The sequence below is a fragment of the Moschus berezovskii genome, chromosome 3 (genome assembly GCF_049115385.1).
Source record: "Moschus berezovskii isolate FMDL1 chromosome 3, NW_MosBer_1.0, whole genome shotgun sequence".
Classification (NCBI taxonomy): domain Eukaryota; kingdom Metazoa; phylum Chordata; class Mammalia; order Artiodactyla; family Moschidae; genus Moschus; species Moschus berezovskii.
In genome coordinates, this window is record NC_142462.1 from 121,327,467 (window position 1) to 121,339,633 (window position 12,167).

The following is a 12,167-nucleotide window of genomic DNA, read 5'->3' on the forward strand; positions in this document are numbered from 1 at the left end:
ATTTCAGGCAAGTCACCATACATAGACAGGATCACAACTAAAATCACATCCATGCTTCAGGTTGGTATGTTGACTGTATAAACCAAACTCTTCAGTGAGGCATGAAATGTTCTCATTAATAACAATTTTCATCTTTTTTACTGTTTACTCTATATCCCCACCACTTAGAATGGCACCTGACATGTAGGCATTACGCAAAGATTTGTTGAAATAGGTTCAGAAATAGAAAAATTATCAGGCAGTTAATATTCTTCCCAGCACTTATGAGATATCGCTGCTGCTGCTGCTGCTAAGTCGCTTCAGTCGTGTCCGACTCTGTGTGACCCCGTAGACGGAAGCCCACCAGGCTCCCCCATCCCTGGGATTCTCCAGGCAAGAACACTGGAGTGGGTTGCCATTTCCTTCTCCATTATGACATATTATCCCGTAACAAATTCCTGAAGTGTACAGTATTTTACTGGAGCCATATAAGATACTTGTTTAAAGAAATGATTCCTTTTTAAAACAAAAACACTAATTCAAAAAGATGCGTACACCCCACTGTCTTATGGCAGTATTATTTACAATAGCCAAGATATGAAAGCAACCTAAGTGTCCATCCACAGATGATTAGATAAAGAAGATGTAGTCCAGATGTACAATGGAATACTACTCAGCCATAAACAAGAATGAAAATTTGCATTTGCAACAACATTGGTGGACTTGAGAGGTATTATGCTAAGTGAAGTAAATTAGAGAAAGGCAAAGACTGTATGATGTCACTTATACATGGAACCTAAAGAACCCAACAAACTAGTGAATATGACAAAAAAGAAGCAGACTCACAAATGTACAGAACAAACTAGTGGTTACTAGTGGAATAGGGCATAAGGGGAGGGGCAGTACAAGCGTGTAGAGTGTCAAAAAGAGGTATGAATTATTATGTATAAATATTACATATAAAATAAACTACAAGGATAGACTGTACAACATAGGGAATGTATCCAGTAGTTCATACTGACTATAAATGGAACATAGCCTTTAAACCTTGTGAATCACTATATGGTACACCTGTAGCATATAATATTACACATCAACTATACTTCAGTTTGCTTCCCTCATAGCTCAATTGGTAAAGAATCCGCCTGCAATGCAGGAGACCCTGGTTCAATTCCTAGGACGGGAAGATCCCCTGGAGAAGGGATATACTACCCACTCCAGTATTCTTGGGCTTCCCTTGTGGCTCAGCTGGTAAAGAATCAGCCTGCAGTGTGGGAGACCTGGGTTTTATCCCTGGGTTGGGAAGATCCCCTGGAGAAAGGAAAGGCCACCCACTCCAGTATTCTGGCCTGGAGAATTCCATGGACTCTATAGTCCATGGGGTCGCAAAGAGTCGGACCCGACTGAACAACATTCACTTTGATACTTCAGTTTTTTTTAAATTTCTAACAATTACTTATTAAGCTAATACTGTAAGTTCTAAAAAGCTCATCAGCAAACATACCCAACTCCATCAGTTGTGAAAGGGATCAAAGTGGCTGGGACGCAGATTTCAGCCAAACTTAAGAAGTATTCTCAACTTGTCTATGAGTGGAACTGACAACCAACAGTCCTGCTCAGGTGGTTCTAAAAATTTTAATTTTCCTCCCAAGGAGATATAGCTCTCGTCTGGGCCTTGTACAAAGGAAAACAGCAGGCATTGAGATGGCTGTGATTTTTGTGGGCAACAATAGCAAAATGGGTTTAAATGAAACAGAGGTCTCATTTGGGAAAACAGGCAGTGTTGAAGGATTTTATGAAAAAATAGATATCAGATTATCCGGGATAAATGATATACATGACTTTTTATCTCTTCCTCTACAGCCAGTGCTGATTTTCCGTATAACCCAGGACAAGGCCAGGCCATAAGAAATGGAGTCAACAGAAACTCGGCCATCATCGGAGGTAGGTGACACACAGGACAGGCGCTTCCTCACTTGTGGGGAGTAGTCATTTTCAAAAAAAGCATAGAGGAAAAGAAGTCATCTAGACTTGTACTTTATTTATTTTGCTGTTTAAATATTGCTGAAGATTGAGAAGTACAGATGTGGAGAAACTGATAAGTGTAACCTGAATCTTTTTTAATGCTGACTTATTATTTAAAAAGAAAAAAGAACAGTAGTAGGAAGCTAGCCAGCATCTGAATACAGAAGCAGGCTGTCATGGCAACAGCCAGGACATCTGTTTATGCCCTCATCATCCTCTTGCATCCCAAACGGTCCAGAGTAGCTTGCTACAAAACTGGGAAGGACTATGCCAGTCTGGTTTCAGTTATCTTAATAAAAATTATCAGACCATTAATAAGCAGAGTATCTGAATAGTCCAGGCTTTTCTTCCCGCCATAGAAACCTGCATAATTGCTTGACTCTCCTAGTATAGTTCCTCGTGTTTGGATCAGTGAATACCACCTGTTGCCGCCTTCTCTCTCTGCTTCTTCTGCCTTATTTTATAAAGATGTTTCCTGTCTCTCTGAGGACGGCTAATACTGTTAAGCATATGAAGGATTTTAAACTCAGCCAGTCAGCTTAGCTTAGTCAGTAGGTTTATTTTCCCCGGGAAGAAAGTGGACACCTATATATATGTGACTATTAAATTACAATACATTCCGAGCATGTGTGCGTGCATGCTGAGTGCTTCACTTGTGTCCAACTCTTTGCGACCCTATGGGTTGTAGCCCACCCTCCTCTGTCTGTGGGATTCTCCAGGCAAGAATACTGGAGTGGGTTGCCATTTCCTCCTCCAGGGGATCTTTTCAACCCTGGGATCTAACGTGCGTCTCCTGTGTCTCCTGCATTGCAGGCAGATTCTTTACCCACTGAGCTGCCTGGAAGCCCAAATACATTCAGGAATGGTGCTTAAATCACATTGTTCAGAGTTCTGCTATAATCCTCATCCTCATTATTTTGCTTTTTTAATATCGACTTTATTGAAGCATAATATGCACTTATTTAAATGTAACACAGTATGACTTTTGACAAATACATATGCCTTTAGTGTTAGTCGCTCAGTCGTGTCTGACTCTGTGACCCCTTGAACTGCAGCCCACCAGGCTCCTCTGTCCATGGAATTCTCCAGGCAAGAATACCGGAGCAGGCTGCCATTTCCTTCTCTGACATATTCCTATAACCATGGCCACAGTCAAGACACAGAACATTTCCATCCACTAAAAGTTCTCTTGTACCCCTCTGTAATTTGCCTCTCCCCCACTCCACTTGCCTTTGTCACGTGGATTTCTTTGCCTCTTTTTAGGGTTTCACAGAAATGGAATCAGTGTGTAATCTGTTGTGCCTTCTTTCCCTCAATGTGTTTTGAGAATCTGTCGATGTTATTGTATTACCAATGGCCTGTTTATTTGTATTGCCAAGTTGCATTCCTTTGTATGAATGAAGGACAGTTTGCTTTATCTACTCACCTGCTGATAGATGTTTGGTTTGTTTCCAGGCTTGGGCTGTTGGAACAAAAGCTGCTATGAATATTCTTGTCCAAGTTCTGGCCTTTGTAAACAAAAGTTTTAGTTTCTCTGGTAATTCCTAGGAGTATAATTGCTGGGTTATTGTAGATATTTAACTTTCTAGGAAATTGCCATATGGTTTTCCAAAATGGTTGAACCATTTTATGCTTCCATAAGCAATATCTGAGAGGTCAAATTGCTTCACAATCTTGCCAACACTTGGTACTGTCATTCTTTGTAGCCATCTAGTTGATGAGTGGTGGTAACTCACTGCGCCTTGTTTGTTTGTTTATAGTATCTTTGGGGTTTTAATTTTATTTCTTTAGGGCTGTGCTGGGTCTTCGTGGCTGCACAGGCTTTTCTCTCATTGCGGTGAGGGGGGGGCTACTCTCTAGTTGCATTGCACAGACCTCTCATTGTGATAGCCTATCTTGTTGTAGAACACAGGCTCTGGGGCGCTCAGCTTCAGCAGTTGGCACGTGGGCTCAGTAGTTGTAGCCCCCAGGCTCTAGAGCACAAGCTCAGTAGTCGTAGCTCACCGGCCTAGTTGCTCCACAGCACAAGGGATCTTTCTGGCCCAGGGATCAAACCTGTGTCTCTTGCATTGGCAGGTGGATTCTCCACCACTGAGCCCCCAGGAAAGCCCCCTCACTGAGGTTTTAATGTGCAACTATATGATGACTTATGAGCATCTTTTTCCATGTTTATCACTGTTTGCAAATCTTTTGTGAAGTGTCTATTTAAATCTTTCTCCTCTTTTAATTGGATTGTCTGACTTCTTTCTATTGAGTTGTAAGAGTTCTTCTTGGATTCTCATTGTTTCCTTTTCTTAGCTGTATTTTTTGAAAAGCTGCTGCTGCTGCTGCTGCTGCTAAGTCACTTCAGTCGTGTCCGACTCTGTGCGACCCCATAGACAGCAGCCGACCAGGGCCCGCCGTCCCTGGGATTCTCCAGGCAAGAACACTGGAGTGGGTTGCCATTTCCTTCTCCAATGTGTGAAAGTGAAAAGTGAAAGTGAAGTCACTCGGTCATGTCTGACTCGTAGCGACCCCATGGACTGCAGCCTACCAGGCTGCTCCATCCATGGGATTTTCTAGGCAAGAGTACTGGAGTGGCCTGCCATTGCCTTCTCTGTTAGTTATGTGCAGTTATTGATAAATAAAGGTTTTTCTCCTTTATTCCTTAGTGTGGTAAATTACATTGCTTTATTTTTAAATGTTAAGGCAATCTTACATTCCTAGAATTAATACCATTTTTGTTACAATCTATTCCCTTTTACATATTGCTGGGTTTGCTCTGCTGAAATTTTATTTAGGAGAGACACTGCTGCATCATTTTCTTGCAGTGTGTTTGTCTGGTAATAGTGTCAGGGTAATTCTGGCCTCATAAAACAAGTTGCGTGGTATATCCGTCTCCTCTAAGACAGACATGTAGGCCTGGTATTACTTCCTGAGGTCCAGTTCGTTAACAGTGTTTTAGAGGTCTTCTGAATGCTTACTGATTTTCTGTTTCATCGCCTGTCAACTCCTAGGAGAAAAGTGTTACAATCTGCAGGTACACCCGTGGACAGCAGTATCCCGCGCCCCTTTGGGGCTGTGGCTTTTGCCGTCGGAGGCCTGCGTCTCCCCTTCAGGCGGCTGGCGTTGCCGTGGGGGGTCTGCGTTTCCCCTTCGGGGCTGTGGGTTTTGCTGTCGGGGGTCTGCGTCTCCCCTTCAGGCGGCTGGCGCTGCCGTGGGGGGCCTGCGTTTCCCCTTCAGGCAGCTGGCGCTGCCGTGGGGGGCCTGCGTCTCCCCTTCAGGCGGCTGGCGCAGCCGTGGGGGGTCTGCGTCTCCCCTTCAGGCGGCTGGCGTTGCCGTCGGGGCCTGCGTTTCCGCGGGCGGCGCGGTGCGGGCGGGCTCGGGGCGGCGCGGGGGCGCGGGCGGGCCCCTCGGCTGCTCTGACCTCGCCGCTCTGTCCTGTGTCCCGCAGGGGTCATCGCCGTGGTGATCTTCACCATTCTCTGCACGCTGGTCTTCCTCATTCGCTACATGTTCCGCCACAAGGGCACCTACCACACCAACGAGGCGAAGGGGGCCGAGTCCGCCGAGAGCGCCGACGCCGCCATCATGAGCAACGACCCCGCCTTCACAGAGGCCATCGACGAGAGCAAGAAGGAGTGGCTCATCTGAGCGGCCGCCGGGCTCCCGGGCGCGGGACGCGGGGCGAGGGGGCGGGGCGAGGCCCGGAGCGGTGGACGGAGCGCCCTCGGCCCTGCGCCTGCGCACCCCCTGCAGACCGCAGCACACGCCGGCGCAGCAAGCCACTCCTGCAGACTGGTGGCCACAAGACACACAAAAATGCTTTTTGATATTTCTTTATAGCTGAGTTTCCCCTTCTGTATCAAAACAAAAATAACACAAAAACTGCTTTTAGAGTTTAAGCGATGGTCAACATTTGTAGGGACTGTCTGTCGAATATTTTGTGTGTGTTTAGAGAGGTGTTCTGAAAACCCACAGCAACAGGGCCCGTTTTCTACAATTTTCAGCGCCCTTAGAACCTGGATATTTTTCCTGGAGAAAAGCTGACGCACATGTACACGGCCTCCCGCGTTTTCTTCTTTTTACATAGAGTCAGCCTCTAGTGGACTGTGGTAGTAACTAGTTCGTGTTCATAAGATACTTCTTTGGTGTCCTGTGAGTTGGAAAGGGACGGACAGAGGGAAGCTGTGATTTACCAGTTTTCAGAGAGGCCTCAGTGTGTGCCCGTTCTCTGAGTTCCCGCCGGAGGCAGAGGGGTGCGGTCCCTCCTGTGTGACAGAACTCAGTACCACCCAGAGAAGCTTTCAGACCCAGGGGAAGCAGTCCCCTATTGGATCGCTGGTTTTACTTTGGATCAGATTTTACGCGATTGCACAGCTCCACGTCCGTAGTCTTAGATCTATCCGGTGTCTGTAACTCTCAGCTGCAATACCTGGTGATCAGCCAAGACAAAAGGTTTTCCCTCTGCTTTACCTACCAGATACTAGGTTAGACTGTATGTGTGTGTAAGCACCACGGTGGGGAATTACAGCCAGATGTTGAGATGTGTTGGCTCTCTGTCTTTTATAGTTGGTAGCAGGAGTGTGGACACTTCTTAGAGAATGCGTGAGTTAGGTTGCTCTTCTTCTTTTGCTTTATCTGGTCTTTATGCGCCTGTGACAAGATCCTAGCAGACAGTGTCCTCTGAATGGACGGACCAAAATAAAGCCAAGTTGTGATTGTGATTGTTATTGCTATTATTCTGGAATCATGTGGAAAACCCTGCCATATTCTAACTCATCTACTCCATGTATTATTCCATCCTAAATAGATGCACGGCCGTGATTCAGGGACTTTCTTTGGCAGATACATCTGAAGCTCAGATTCATCACAACCTGGGAACTGACCGTTGCTTCTCAGAGAATGGACATGTCTGGTCAACCAGACCTCAGCATAATCAGGAGCCTTGATCAGCTAATTCCGGCAAGGAACTATTTACTTAAAACTGATTGGCTGTTTCTGTAGACCAGTGGGACAACATTCCTATTGGAGCATCCAAAAAATAATTTCATGTATTTATTTTACAAGAAGATTACACAGAAGTTATTTCTAGAATGACGTAACATTTATGATCATTATAGTTCAGTCTGTTAGACTTAATAAGGATGTTAAAATTTTCTTAGACTCCAAAGTTTCGAGGCATTAAATAACACTTTTTTCTTTCTCCTCCTGGAAGGAGTTAAGATGAAGTTAAAAGGGTACTGTGGGTCAGGTGGCCTGCCTCGAGAAAATGGAAATTCTAGTTCGTTTGGGTTTTGTGTTCAAGACACTTCGGGATACCTAACTCATTAGAGGATCTCAGTTTCTTGAGTGATGGGACGTGTTAGCTTCACTGCACCTGGCACCAGTGCCTGGCACATTCCAAAGGAGACAGTGGGCCAGTCAATCCACACTTAAGTTGCTGTCACAGAACAAAAGGGAATTCTAGTGCCCTTTTATAGTTACTGACCTCAGACATGAGCATAAACACCCTTTATTTAAAGCAGTCTTGATCATTCTTCCCTAAAATGCATTTAACATGAAAAGCATTCATTGTAACTAAATAATTAGAACAACGTGAAATTTACAAGGACGTATTGAAAACAAACATTATCAATTTGACCAAGATGACTCCCATTAAGGATTCTTTTCTATATTGTCAAATTGAAAAAGCAAACTTTATGTTTTAAAATGTTTCTGATTTCTTAAAACCTATTTGACAGGTATCACTTTTACACTTGACAAATAGCACCAGATGGAAGTTTGTTATTTATTGTATTTCCCATGATAGTTTTATTCTACATACATTGTCAGAGCACTTTCCCTTTCTTTCCAAAATTATTAAGAAATTAAAACAATCAAACATAGTCCCTTCAACTAAAATGTTCCTGCCCTTTCTCTTCTCTATCATTTCTTTTTCCTGTCACAGAAAAGTGGAAAATAAAACCTAACACTTCTCCCCAAATTTTCGAACGTAGGGCACCAGGATGCCTGCAGTGTTTCTCCCATCTCAGCATCATTTGAGACAGTCTCTGCCCTGAAGTGGGTAGTAGCCCAGCCAGTGGACAGGACACAGCACAGTGGATAAGGTATTAAGTAGTGAAGTAACGTGCCAGATGCGTGCTGGACGTCTACTCCATGGGACTGCAGTCTTCACCCAGATTCCCTGACTCTATCTGTGAAGGCCACACGTAGTAGTACCTTCTAAATGCTAAACAATTTTGTTTACGTGCAGAAAAGGAAGCCGCCCTCTTCTTTCCAGCCCCCCAGGCATTACGACCCAAGCTCATTACCCAGCCTTGCTTTGTCAATCATATCCAGCCAAAGCTGATCCCAACAGCTCACCAGTGGAGCACTAAGAGGCTAGTGGTAGCTCTTTCAGTGATAAGCAGAACAAAACAAGAAAGTTTCCTTTAAATAAGAGGTTTTTTTAAAGTTTCGGGGGAAGCTGATGATTGATCCTGGACTGTTCGTGCAGGAAACATCTTCTGTGTACAAACCAAGCATCTCTGTTTTGAGTTGTTAGGATTGGAGACTTTGAATGAATGCAAAATCAGTGCCAGTCTGAGCTCTCAGTGTATTCCCTTGAGCTCAAGGAAGCTAGCTTGGGAGGTAAGAAGTTATATTCTTAAGCTCTTCTCTGGCCTTTCTTAGCATAAAAGACAACATTTCCCCTTGTGGCTTTCAAGCAACTGCTCGAAAAAAAAAGACCTGTTGTGTGGGAGTTGTTGTTGAGTTGGAGATGAGTTTGAGAGTTTTTGTTGGAAAATTCCCTGTTGCCCTGCGCTTGACAAGCAAGCATCGTTTACTTACAGGAGCAGGATTTCTGAGTCAGGGAAAAGAAATTGGTGTGAGCCCAAAAGTAGATTTCATGTTGTTGTTGAACATCTGTGGGGCAGCCACTAGATGGCGCTGAAAGTTGGGCACAATGACACAAACCATAGTAACTTCCAAAGGAAAAGCACATGTCCCTGTTAGGAAAATGCAGTGTCAGCGTGAAACTTTTACTTCCTTCTGCACCTATTGTTTTCTATTCTTCCATGTGTTCTTTTTCACTCTCTCCTTTCTCTTACGGTGTAAACGTTTTCATGGTCCCTTAACATCTCACATCTCCAAATGATGAGTACCTGATCGGAAGCTGTTACTATTTTTTTCCTCCTTTTCACCATCCTGCCCAAGCAGTTTTCAAAGAGAAAGGCAACAATTGTTAAACTGAATTCCAATGAGCCAGCCAAAAATAGGTCAAAAATGCTAGTACCAATAGAACCACCTCATCCTGAAATAGATGAGGAACAGTGTGTCCAACTGATTCGGGCTGAAGACCAATGGATGCCATTTTTAAAATGATGTTTTGGTGAGAGTGATCCTGAGAGTCAGCTGATGGAGTGCAAGCCCTGTTCTCTCTCTGACATGCTCTGTGACCTCAGCCAAGTGGCCGACCCTCTCTGTTCTCCTTTGCCTTGTATGTAAGATAGAGCTGTTTTTTATCTGCTTCATAACACAATAGGGAGGTGCCATGGATCCTTGGCTGCAGATACTTTGAAACCCAAACATAAAGGCCAAGTCAGTGGACCTACTGGAAGTCTTACTTTCCAGCTTGTGGCTGTAAGTCATCTCAAAAGAAACGAAGCAGTCAAGTCCAAGAGTGTGGAAACATGAGGCATTGTACAACCATTAGATTCGGAGCCAGGGAGACTGCCAGGGAGCTATTCTGTCCACATCAGGAGGTGCAGCACAGCCAAGGGCCAGAGAAATCAGAACTCCTGTGTACAAAGCCCCAGGTTCCCGCTCGGTGCGATGTGACTTGCAGCTTACCGTGCCCCGGTGTGACTGAAATGGCTTATAAATAAGACAACATGAACAGCTAATGTGACTATTTCACATAGCCCAGTGGCTCTCTGCCTAAACTGCACACACCCTGCATGATGGAAACTTTAAATTTATTTCACAGCAGTAGGTTGTTTTTTTTTTTTTGGGGGGGGGGTACAACTGATATGTGCAGCCCATGGTCAATGAAATAGGGAAACCATGTTGAAAAGTTGGTTACCTCCCATGGAGCAAAGACTGGCTGAAGGTTCTGAAGATACCTGGGCACATGGATATTAATACTCAGCAGGCACTTACGAGTTTATTTTCCAGATGAAAACGTGCTTTAAGAGCCCGTCTACTCAGATGGGCTGCACCATTTTCTGAGTCTCAGTTTACTTACAGCAATTGCTGGATTTTGAGATGGTTCTAGAAACACGGCAGTTCCTCCCATCTTGTTGGCCAAGAAACAGTTCTCAGTGTCACTTATTTCAAGTTTTGTTTTGTTGGGTATTTTGGGGTTTTTTCTCAGTGAACATGGTGAACTGCAGAGGTTGAAGTTGTGAAAAGGCTGGGCTAATATTCTTTCTGTAAAGTCGATTAGGCTTTCTATCCTTGTGAAATAACCAGGAAATTTCACTGTCTAAAAGCAACAGCATGTAAACTAGAATGAAAGAAGGAAATTATGTATGTATGCCTACTCTTCTTTGTGAATGTCTTTCATTTAACTAAAATTATATTAGAAACCAGATTGATAAATAAAAAAGTCCAAAATAGTTTTAATTATCCTTAAAGCGATTCTTTGTGTTTTGTTCCACTTTGTTTTACTTAGAAGCTCTTTTCAGCCTTTCAGCAAAGAAAGTTCCAGGCACTGAACTACGCATCTCTTTGGAAGGTAATCTTTCTAAAAGCAGTGCAGTTACAGTCACTCCCCAAAGACAGGTCTCAAACGGATGCAGCCTTCTTTAACCTTCATTTGCTGTAAAGGAGCTTAGTACATATTGGCTTCATGTTTTGGATTAATTTACACAGCTTGGTTAAATGTGGTTAGAGTTACATGGTGTCCAGAATATATTCCAAGCCTAGTTTGAGATGAGGGCATAACACTGGATAATGGATAAAGAGATCCCAGCCAGTGAGCTAGGTAACAGGGATTTACAATGTGTCTGGAGATGTAGAAGGTTCTAAATGCACTTGTACATTAAGAGCTGCGGTTCTTCTTATTCACATTGCCTAGTCTTCACTTACCCTTGGGAAGCCATTTCCTGCTGATCAATTTTCAGTGAAGCCTTGAAATGGACACCAAAGAAGTGTGAATTCCAGTTAAAAGCCCAACATCTCTGTGCTTCAGCAATTCCCAAGGCCAATCAATAGCAATAACTCTGAGGTCCATTTAGAAGGTGCTGCGCCCTGAGGTTCTTCGTCATGATTCCGCTTAGGGAGTGTGATCCAACAGGTGCGGGAGAATATCAGAAAGTCCCCCGAGAAAATCGGTACTTGTAAAAGTTCATAACGAACGGATTTTAAAAAGAATGAGCCGACCCATTCAGGATTTACCATCAGCAGCAAGGGCATCTGAGAACCACCTGCCTCTTCCCTCACCCAGTCCCTCTGCCGTCAGCCGTGAGGACACCGAGGTTGGTAAGTCCAGAAAGACGGTGACTTTATTTGCAAAATGCAGTGTCTGTGCAATGAACAGAGGGTAGGGAAGCTGAAGAGAGTATTAGGGACAAACGCCCGCAGAGAGGTAATGAAAGGAACACCCAGCTTTTCTCTTTGTCGGTGATGACTTGGCCTGTGGTTGGAATAGAGGAAACAGTGGTGTTAGTATTTTTAGAGAGTTTATGTCCTCCCCAAAGAACCTAGGTCTGAGAGCTAAGTCTTCACAGCAAGTGTTACATGAATTATCATTCACAAATGCACGTCTTGCTGTGGTCACTCTGAAGACCATGAATTCAGAGAAACCTGGCTAAATAATCCCTGAACGGGAAGATTCCTTTCTACCAACAACCCTCCCCCAACACACAAACATACCAACATGCCTGCAAAGGACCGAAGCTTAACGGATTTTGTCAGAAAGAGAAGGCAAACTTGGGTTTTTCCTTTTTTTTCCCCGCCTTTCCATTCATCTTAATCCAGTCTCTGGGTACATGATGACTATCTCTTGGGACAGATAAGTAAACAGGTATGCCAAGTCTTTACCAAAAGAATGAAGACAGCTTTTTTTGATACCTAGAACCAAAGCTTGAGAAAGTTTCATTTCTTCTAAATATAGAAATTCAAGTTATAGAATGGAAACTAAGACATGGCAAAGGTGGAAAAGGCCAAGATGACAAAAAATCATAAACTTATTTTCT

General features: G+C 43.9%; 1 protein-coding gene across 1 annotated transcript in view; it reads left to right on the forward strand.

Moving 5' to 3' along the window:
• The window catches only part of CNTNAP2 (contactin associated protein 2), a 1,655,962-nt gene extending 1,645,387 nt beyond the window's left edge, over positions 1 to 10,575 (forward strand). The window contains exons 23-24 of the mRNA XM_055420199.2: positions 1,843 to 1,923; positions 5,438 to 10,575. Of these exons, the coding sequence (XP_055276174.2) occupies positions 1,843 to 1,923; positions 5,438 to 5,637 (281 nt within the window). The 3' untranslated portion in view covers positions 5,638 to 10,575. The remainder of the gene's footprint in view (positions 1 to 1,842; positions 1,924 to 5,437) is intronic.
• Positions 10,576 to 12,167: the final 1,592 nt, after the last annotated feature.